This window comes from Plasmodium gonderi (genome assembly GCF_002157705.1).
Source record: "Plasmodium gonderi DNA, contig: Chr10, whole genome shotgun sequence".
Classification (NCBI taxonomy): Eukaryota; Apicomplexa; class Aconoidasida; order Haemosporida; family Plasmodiidae; genus Plasmodium; species Plasmodium gonderi.
Genome location: NW_021628935.1, coordinates 478,566 through 489,032, shown reverse-complemented (window position 1 = coordinate 489,032; position 10,467 = coordinate 478,566). Strand labels below are relative to the sequence as shown.

Here is a 10,467-nt window from a genome sequence, read left to right as displayed (position 1 = left end):
AACAAAAAAAAAAAAAAAAAAAAAAAAAAAAGGAAAGAATAAAGGGGTCACATCTTTTGGTAAATAATGCATATATATACATGTGCGTGTGTAAGCAGATATTACATAGGTATAGACCCTTGGGGTGTATCACTTAAGGTACAATAGAAACATAATTAACCCAACCCACATTACTCCATACTCCCTCTAAATATGTTGTTCCATTTTGTTCCATTGAACAAAAACGCGAGATGGGAGAAGCGAACAATCTGATGAAAGCATTTGACAAAAAAAAAAAAAAAAAAAAAAAAAAAAAAATTGTACGTAAAACTAAAAATAACATAATTATATGAATATTTACACATACACAAGTGGGAAATTTAACATTTGTCAAGGTTCACACGTAACTTTAAAAGGTACATTTTAAACATCTTCACTTAAACTATGGAACAAATTTGTAGTGGAACATACTTCATTTATATAACGAGTCTATATCAAAATCATCTGGGATATCTAACTGGCTCATGGCAGCCTGAATTTCCTCCTTAGAAATGTTGTGCTTCTTAACCAAATCCTTTAAATTATCAATGGTAACACTACTAGGATCCAAGTTTCTAGTGGCATTTTCATCGTATAGGGAATTATATTCATTTATGACATCCTTTATATCTTCCTTTACGTTTTCATGGGCATCGGTATTTAACAATTCTTGTGGATCTATTTTTTCAAAATCTTTTTTTTTATTTTTGTTTATCCATAAAACAAACTCATCAAAATTTTTAATAGCATCACTATCTTCACTACGAGAAAGAGTCTTTTCTATGAGTTCATCATCACTCTTCGTTTTTTGTAAACTATGTTCTAATATGTCTAAAGCTCTCTTTGACGAGCAGGCTTTACTATTAATTAGTAAATCGTATAAATGTCCACTATTCTTTTTTGTTGAATAGAATAAAATTTTTTGATTTTCTAACTCTGTTAAGGCATTAATCCATTCTTCATTTACTTCATTAAATGTAATTGGAAATTCTTTTTTTTTAACTACATATTCTATGTATTTATACATATAATTAAGGTATATAGTTTTAAGATCATTTGGTGCAAAATATAATTCCATTGCGGGATCTTCACTTGGCACAGTGTTATCTGTTTTATCTTTTTTTTTTTTTTCCTGATTCTGTTCAGTTCCACAATATTTCATACCATTTACCTTTTCATACGTGTATAGATATTCTTCGATGCACTTTTGAACTTCTGCTTTATCATTATATTTTATTTTTCTAAATTCCAAAATTTCCTTGAACATTTCCTCATGATCGTAGTTTGCAATTTTGTTTATTAAAATTTCAATGTCCAATTTATCTTTCTCCGCTGCAAGCTGTTCTTTCGGAGGCGGTACGCGCGCGTGCTTCTGTGTGTCGTTTTGTGTGTCCTTTTGTGTGTCCTTTTGTGTGTCTTTCTGTGTGTCGTTTTGTGTGTCCTTTTGTGTGTCGTTTTGTGTGTCTTTCTGTGTGTCGTTTTGTGTGTCCTTTTGTGTGTCGTTTTGTGTGTCTTTCTGTGTGTCGTTTTGTGTTTGGTTCTGTGCTTGCCCCTGTTCACAGTGATTCCTCTCCTCCTTTGTGCCATCCACTCGAACTTCACCAAAGTCAAAAGATTCGATGGTTTCTTCTTTCTGGAAACACTTGGCATATTTGAAAACAACGGGAAGATAGGCACTCTTAAAATTATTCTTAAGGTATAATTTATTTTCCCTTTCAATCTTATTATCATTATAGAAGTAAAATATTTCTGCCATTTCTTTGAGAAGTACGTTAGCTAAAATGGCAACAGAATATATATTGTCATTAATTAATATTTTTGTATTTTCAAAAGAGTTGACAAAATTTAGGTGCGTAGATAATACCTGATCATTTTTCACAAATTCAATTTGCACATTACTTAACTTGCTTTCAAATATTTCTTTATTAAAAAAGTGAAATAAATTATAAGTGGCATTGATTCTATTTAACGAGTTCGTAAAACCACATTTCTTCTTTTCATTATCATATAAGAAAATAAGTTTATCAATTTCTTCCTTCGATTTTGTGTCATTTTTACCTTTGTCAAGTTCGTTGGGTGAGTTGGTTTTGTTTGGAAAAATACCAGATATCAAATTAATGAGTGTACTAAATACATCATCTTTTTTAATTAAGCTAATTAAAATAATTTTCTCTTTTAATTTATCAAAATAATATTCTATTGAGCTTACATTTTCATTATACATTGTAAAAATGAGATTATTATTTGATGATCTCAGTTCTTCTAATCTTCTATAGTATACTATTTCACATGCATATTTGCACTTGTTCATAATAAAATTAACTTCATTTATACTTAAATTTATTAACACTCTAATACCTTTTTGAAGCACTTTATATAAGTTTATATAATTATTTGTAAACAAGGCTGATGCGATGTGTTTTATTGGAATTTTTTTCTCTTCCCATATTGTCTTACAATCTTCTCTTTTTATAGCATTTTGAATTATTTTCATAATTTTTTTATTCCCTATATGTGCACCTTTTAGTTTTACGAACAATTTATTTAGACTGTTAAAATGATTTACATTTTCCAGCACTTCTAACTCTTCGTTGTTCAGATACGAATCTAAATTTATCGTCTCGTCTAGGAAAAACGGCCAGTTGTTGTACTCAATTACAAAGCGAATGAATTGTTTCATTCGATTGATTTTTACATAATTAAAAATGTCCACGTTTTCATCATCCACAGTTTCGTCCTGCGATTCCTCACATGGTAACCCATGGATATTCTTCACCTCTCTAACGTTTCCCAAATTGATATTTTCCTTGTCAATACTTTCTTCCTCCAGGTGATTCATTACGTCCTCATCTGCATCAGCATCTGTATCATCATCTTCTAGAATTTCCTCCTCTTCTCCATCGATTTTGACATCTTCCCTTAAGGTATTTTTTATACCTGATTGTTCAGTTTTGTCACTATGGCTTCGCCCTTCACTGTGTTGAACCTTCCCCTTCGATGGATTTTTCAAATTCTTATTATCTTCCTCTTTTATACTTTCCTCTTTTTTTAACCTACTTTTAGCCTCTTTGACTGTAGCACTATCTGTATTTCCACCATATTTGTGAACGTATGTAGTATATTTTTCATACACATTGAGGCACTCATCGAGTATTATTCTAGACAAGACTAACGAATTGCTTATATCATTGTGTACATAAATAATAACATCATTGGATATATAATCAAAATTATAATCAGAGAAGCTTAATCCTGATATATTATCAGTAAATTTTATTACTATATTGTTCGGTAAGTCAAAACGAAATAAATATTTGGTATAATAGTTCAGAAAATAGTAAGCAATTTCTTCTCTACTGTTACGAGTTAATAAAACATTACTTTTCATTGGATATGCAATTTTTAAATTATTCATAACATAATCCATATTATTAATATTCATATATTCATCATAAATACTTACATCTTTATATATATCTGAAATTACATCTGTTTGTAAAATTCTTTTAAAAAAATATTTTTCTTTACTTCTCATTTTTCTAATACTTCTGAACAGTTCTCCTATTACTACCATCATTTGCAGGGTCATAATATTATTAGTCGTTTCTACCTTTTCATTTTTTTCATACTTCTTCAAAAGACTATCTACATCTTCATTTTCATTTCCACTTTCATGTAAAAATCTCATGCATGCACTAGTCAAAGCGTTATGTACATATGTAAGGTCGAATTCGTTTAACCCCTTTAATTTTTCGATACCTTGTGTTAGATATTTCGTTGAGGTATTCACATCACACAGAAAAAGGGAAGAAGTAAATTCGTTTAGTGGTATTCTGAAACGTTGAAGCGCTTGGTTGCTGTCTTTCATCTTATCACCTGTACTTTCCTTTACCTTGCCTGAATTAGTTTTTACTCCTCCTCCTCCAACAATTTCTAATTGGCCTGCTTCGGCACTTGTTATGTCCACAGTATTTCCCCATATTTGGCTGACGTTTTTTTTCTTGTAAACATTGGAGGCCAGTTGGATGGCTCTGTTAATGTCGCTAGTAACATTTGACTTTAGGAGAAGCATCACGATGTCGTCTTGGTTTCTCTCGTCATCATCACTACACTCATCCTCATCGTCGAGATGATTTTCTTGGATGAGACTTTTCTCCTGGTCTCGTTCGGCCATCTCTTTATCTCGTTCCGCCCCCTCTTGGGTGAGATCGTTCTGCCGATTGGTGCCGAAGGAAATTTCCTTATTGTACTCTAAATTGTGGAATAACTTCTTACTATCTGCATTGATGTCCTTGATGTAAGAATGGAATATGGCAGTTTCATCATTTGTCAAGTTTAAGTCTCCCAAATATGGAGTGTAGAAGTAAAAATCTATATTTTCTAGCAAGCCTGAGATACCATGGACGAATTTTATAATTTTCTGTTTGGTTTGATCTATTTTATTAGATGTGTTATAATTTTTTACTTCCTTGAAAGGTAAAATATCAACGTGTAGCAATTTGTGATACTCATACATGACTTTTAAGATTGTGTAATTTAACAAAAGGGGAGATGTTTTCAAGGCAGAACAGAATAAAATACTTGGCAAATTTATAAAATGTTTATTAACAATTTTGTACATTTTCATATTTGGAATAAGTTTTAATTTATCTACTTTGCTATTTATCCAATAGAAATTTATGAAATCAAAATGTGGTAATTCATTGTTAAATATTTTAAAATTGAAATAGTTCCACATATTCATAATGTGTTTTTCTGTTTCTTCGTTGCTTTTTAATGTATATGGAGTAGAATAATTTATGATTTCTTTCTTTTTGGTTAAATAATCTATCAATTCATTTTCCTTAATTTTGAATATATCTCTTATTTTTTCTATAAAATGTCCTAAGATATTCATAATTTCTTCATATTCTGATGCAAGTTGTATGTACATTTCATTGTTTATCAGTTTGCTGTTATTATTTGGAAAAGCATTTGAATCGTTTTCAATTTCTATTTCATTCATCAGTTTAACTTGAAAAGTTTTGTATACTATTTTCAATATATAATTCTTTATATATCTCAGAATAAACATAAGATATATTTTATCATCCAAATTTCTTGTTATGTTATGTTCATAATAATTATGTAAATATTTATTCATCATTAACTTTATGGATCCTAACCCTTTTTCTAGAAAGTCGTTAAAGGCTTCCTTCCCAATATATATGGAACTCCTTAATGATTCCGTTGGGAAAATAATGTTTGTTCTTTTTGCAAAATTGATATCTGAGAGTTCTTTAATTTGTTCTTCATCTAAGATTGATTCATCTGGTATGTCCATATCTGGCGTCATTTCATTTTTATCCTTCATGTCATAGATCGTTTTTTCCATTTTTCCTACAGTTCCTCCGATGGTATCATCACTTTTTGGTTTTACAAACATATCATACGTCATTTTATTGCTAAAATTCTTTGTTAACGATTGGCACATTTGTTCATTTTTTTTTTTAATATGAAATGGGATAAGACTCACTGAAGAACAGTCCTCCATTACAAATGTTTTTCTGTAAAAATTGGAATTTATCTGATTTATTCTATCATAATTTTTTGTACTTACGAAATTATTTACTATGTCATAATAAAAGGAATTTTCTTTTGAAAGCTGTAATCTATCACTCCACTGCTGAAATTTCATGTTTTCATTTATTTCTTCTTCACTCAATATTTCACCATTTAAATATTCCCGTTTTGCTTCTTTTTTCTTTTCCCTCTTAATGTTACTTTCTCGACTCTTTCTTACTAGTTCATTATTCAGCATTTCTTTATTCATGTTATTATTTATCTTTTGCAGTTCCTCCCTTTTGTCACTACTTTCACCTACACCTGATAAATCCATGCTGTTATCAGAATTTGACTCTTCTCCATTTGAGTAGTACAAAGGATTTATGGAATTGTTCACCTTAAAAGGATCATATTTCTCTCTATTCCGTACAACACGGAAATTATAATTTATTTCATATTTAGATATATTTTTCCAAATTCCTGGTTCGATAAAAGAGAACCAATCACTTAGTCTCTTAATTTTTATCCCTGCGCTTTTTGGCAAACCCTTAAATATAAGAATTATTACAATGTTTATTATTGCACACTTTCCTATAAGTTTCAGCATTTTTTTTTTTTTTTTTCAGTTCCTTGCTACCCTTCTGCTGCTACGTCTGCTGCTACTTCTGCTGCTGCGTCTACTTCTACTTCTGCTGCTACGTCTGTTGCTACGTCTGCTGATACTTCTGCTGCTACTTCTGCTGCTACGTCTGTTGCTACGTCTGCTGATACTTCTGCTGCTACTTCTGCTGCTACTTCTTCTATTGCTACTTCTTCTACCTCTTCTTCTTCTACTCTTATAATTCTCAGCAGCTTGGTTTGCTTGCCAGTTATGTGTTCCCTTATGCTATATTGGCATGAGTGCTATTTGAAGAGGCATGCTGTTGGAATTAAAAGTGATATTATATATGTAGTGGGCGGAAGAATAGATACAGGTGTTGACTGCACAGATGAAACATTTTTTTTTTTTTATCATTTGTAAATAAGGAAAAAAAAAAAAAAAAAAAAAAATTGAAAATTTACTCTTAAGCAACTTAAGTCACTTATCTAAACAAATGGGAGGAGTGTAAATCTAACATTTTTCCTTACTCTAATGAAAAAAAAAAAAAAAAAAAAAAATATGCCATTTTTGTTAAATTATCAAAAATTTTAACACACATATATGTATCATGTATAAAAATATTCCTTTTTATCATGTACCGGAAAAAACCATATCATGTTTTTGAGCCTTACCTCGTCACCTTTTACCCACCTAAGAACTTCGATGACCATTATATTTCTGTTCCAAGATTTGCGTTGTTTCTTAATGCAGTATAAGTTTATTAAGCAGGAAATATTACTTCTATATATATATATATATATGTATGTATTTATACATATCTACAAAGCATAACACATCACATGTGGAGGTTCTTTTTTACATTTTATACGATGTTAGAAACAATATCTCAAAAATATATTTCCTATTCAGCTGGGCTGGTGTAAGATGGGGTTCTCTTATTATAAGGTCAGTTTAACCTCCCCCAAAACAAGCACACACTACGAGCAAAAAAATACATATATGCATTCAAGCATTTTCATAAGTGGTTGTGAATACAAGCCGAGACTCCTGTAGCCAGTGGAATCATCTAGAAAAAAAAAAAAAAAAAAAAAAAAAAAAGGGTACCCATGATTGTGAGTGCAAAATATATTAGCACTCTAAGTTTTCACTTGCAACCATGTTATAAATTTGAGAATCTCACACTAACATTTGATAGGTTTCTCCATATATTCTAACTTGATTAATACTGAGTAAAACTGTAGAATATTATTAGGAAATTCCTCATCAGTCCTAAATGATGATATTAAAGTGTTTTCTTCTACTTCTACATTGTGTTAATATATAAAAAAAAAAAATAAATAAAATAAAAAAAACCTACATGTTTCCTTTTTGTCGATTATAATGTGCACTGCAAGAAATAGTATCTTCCCTCGATTTGCCCAGCATATACAAGTATATTTTGTTTTCTTTTTTATCTTCTAAGGTAAATTTTTTAAAGCAATAAATATATTTTTGCGAAAAAAGTAAAAAAAGTGTAAAATAAATACAAAAATCCCGAAAAATAAAAGGTTACATAATTATCCAAAAAACGAAAAAAACATTTATCCCATGATTTTGCATACGCTACAACTGGTTTTAATCATTTTTGCAAAAATTATCGGAGAGATAGGTATGTTTTTTTTTTTTTTTTTTTTTGCCAAAGTGACTCATTCAAAAGCGTTACACACACTTGTGCATTTTTACCTGTACTTATACCCATGTATATATATGTAACTGTACATGCGTTTACACATATACTAGTATGTATATACATATATATGCATGTAGGTATTTTTCTTTTTTTGCGTTTTCATAGGTTCCCCGAAGCCATACGACAAAAAGCTTTATTCCTGATATCATTATGTATGAAAACTCGCAACCCTTTGATCGTGCCATACCCTTCGTAATAGCATTTTTGACAAGGATTCTACATAATTAGAGTTATCATTTACATTCGCTACAAAAAAAAAAAATAAAATAAAATAAAAAAAAAAATACATGAAAAGACGTAATCCTTGCAGTCGCCCCTTCACCACATCCTCTTAACTAGTACTGCAACATATTCATTATTTTCTATTTCATTCTAAGTGGGGGGAAGAAAAAAATGTGGGAAAATAAGAGTAAGGTAAAAGATTTGAGCTTGGCTCCTTTTGGAAAACTACAAATGCAAATTTCTGAAAATGAAATGCCTGGAATTATGACTATTAGAGAAGAGTATGAAAAACTGAAACCTTTGAAAGGTGCAAAAATAAGTGGATGTTTACATATGACAATAGAATGTGCATTATTAATTGAAACGTTACAAATTTTAGGGGCTAAAATAAGATGGTGTTCATGTAACATATACTCAACTGTAGATTATGCTGCTGCTGCAGTTAGTACTTTAGAAAATGTAGTAGTATTCGCATGGAAAGGGGAAACATTAGAAGAATATTGGTGGTGTGTGGAAAATTCACTAACATGGGAAAATGAAGAAGGGCCCGATTTAATTGTTGATGATGGTGGCGATGCAACCCTTTTAGTACATAAAGGCGTGGAATATGAAAAATTATATGAAGAAAAAAATATTTTACCTGATCCTGAGTTAGGAAAGAATGCAGAAGAGAAATGTTTTTTGAATTTATTAAAAAATTCTATTCTTAAAAATCCCAAAAAATGGACAAATATAGCAAAGAAGATTATTGGAGTATCTGAAGAAACAACAACTGGAATATTAAGATTAAAAAAAATGAACAATAATAATGAACTACTTTTTACAGCTATAAATGTAAATGATGCAGTAACGAAACAAAAATATGATAATGTTTATGGATGTAGACATTCATTACCTGATGGTTTAATGCGTGCAACTGATTTCTTAATATCAGGGAAAATTGTTGTTATTTGTGGATATGGTGATGTTGGAAAAGGATGTGCTTCATCTATGAAAGGCTTAGGTGCAAGAGTTTACGTTACTGAAATTGATCCCATATGTGCTATCCAAGCTGTTATGGAAGGTTTTAATGTTGTTACATTAGATGAAATTGTGGAAAAAGGAGATTTTTTTATTACCTGTACAGGAAATGTAGATGTTATTAAATTAGAACATTTGTTGAAAATGAAAAATAATGCCGTTGTTGGAAATATCGGGCATTTTGATGATGAAATACAAGTTAACGAATTGTTTAACTACGAAGGAATACATATTGAAAATATAAAACCACAAGTTGATAGAATAACACTACCAAGCGGAAATAAAATTATTGTACTTGCTAAAGGTCGACTTTTAAACCTTGGATGTGCAACTGGTCATCCAGCTTTTGTTATGTCCTTTTCATTTTGTAATCAAGTTTTTGCACAACTTGATTTATGGGAAAATAGAAATAATTCCAAGTATCAAAATAATGTTTACTTGTTGCCGAAACATTTAGATGAAAAGGTTGCTTTATATCATTTGAAGAAGCTCAATGCTTCTCTAACCCAGCTAGATGACAAACAATGTGAATTTTTAGGGGTTACAAAAAATGGACCTTACAAGAGCAATGAGTATAGGTATTAATCAATGGAGGGACGACGTGAAACACTCATAATGTGCTCTAGTGCACGTATACGAATGAATGTGCACGATGCACATACTTAAGCACAATATATGTCTACCTACAAGTTTATTCAAATATACTCTCAGACGTCCAAACTGTAAATAAGCGTGTCAAGCATAAAAATTTTTGTCAACAATTGCATGTCTACATGCCATTCAACAGTTTACGTACACAGCTCTGTGCATACACTTTGACAAATTGAATTGCATCATTTGTGTTGGCATATTAGCTTCTTCCCTATGGGGAAGAATAAAAAAATATACATTTAAAAAATGTAAAATATAAAGCATACGCATATGTGTGTATGTGCACATGTATATACAGGTATATGTGTATATGTACAAAAGAGTGAATAAATCAAAATGAGAAAAAACAATACAACAGCATTGTTGAGTTCCCGATTCCATCTGTTGGCAATTCCATAAATATATAATATTACCCCATTTGCTACCTCGAATAAAAAAGTAAAAAATTATTCATAAAAAAAATTGTTGCAAATCACAATAGCCAGGCGTGTTTTGTCACTTTTTACACAGCAAAAAAAAAAAAATAAAATAAAATAAAAAAATAAAAAAAAAAACGGTGTGTTGTGTTAAAAGTGCGGTTGCGCAAGTTTGCTATTATTTTATTTTTCTCACTTTATTTCATTTATTTATTTTTATTGGTTTATTTGTTTATTTATTTTTTTGCCCTTCTGTCTGGAATACG

At 30.3% G+C, this 10,467-nt stretch overlaps 2 protein-coding genes across 2 annotated transcripts; one reads left to right on the top strand and one right to left on the bottom strand.

Moving 5' to 3' along the window:
* Positions 1-451: 451 nt before the first annotated feature.
* PGO_101060 (hypothetical protein, conserved) lies at positions 452-6,169 on the bottom strand (the record flags this gene model as incomplete). Its single annotated transcript, XM_028688137.1, has 1 exon — positions 452-6,169. The coding sequence occupies one exon, from the start codon at positions 6,167-6,169 to the stop codon at positions 452-454; it is 5,718 nt and encodes a 1,905-aa protein (XP_028543938.1).
* A 2,116-nt stretch (positions 6,170-8,285) lies between these two features.
* On the top strand, positions 8,286-9,719 carry PGO_101050 (adenosylhomocysteinase(S-adenosyl-L-homocystein e hydrolase); the record flags this gene model as incomplete). Its single annotated transcript, XM_028688136.1, has 1 exon — positions 8,286-9,719. The coding sequence occupies one exon, from the start codon at positions 8,286-8,288 to the stop codon at positions 9,717-9,719; it is 1,434 nt and encodes a 477-aa protein (XP_028543937.1).
* Positions 9,720-10,467: the final 748 nt, after the last annotated feature.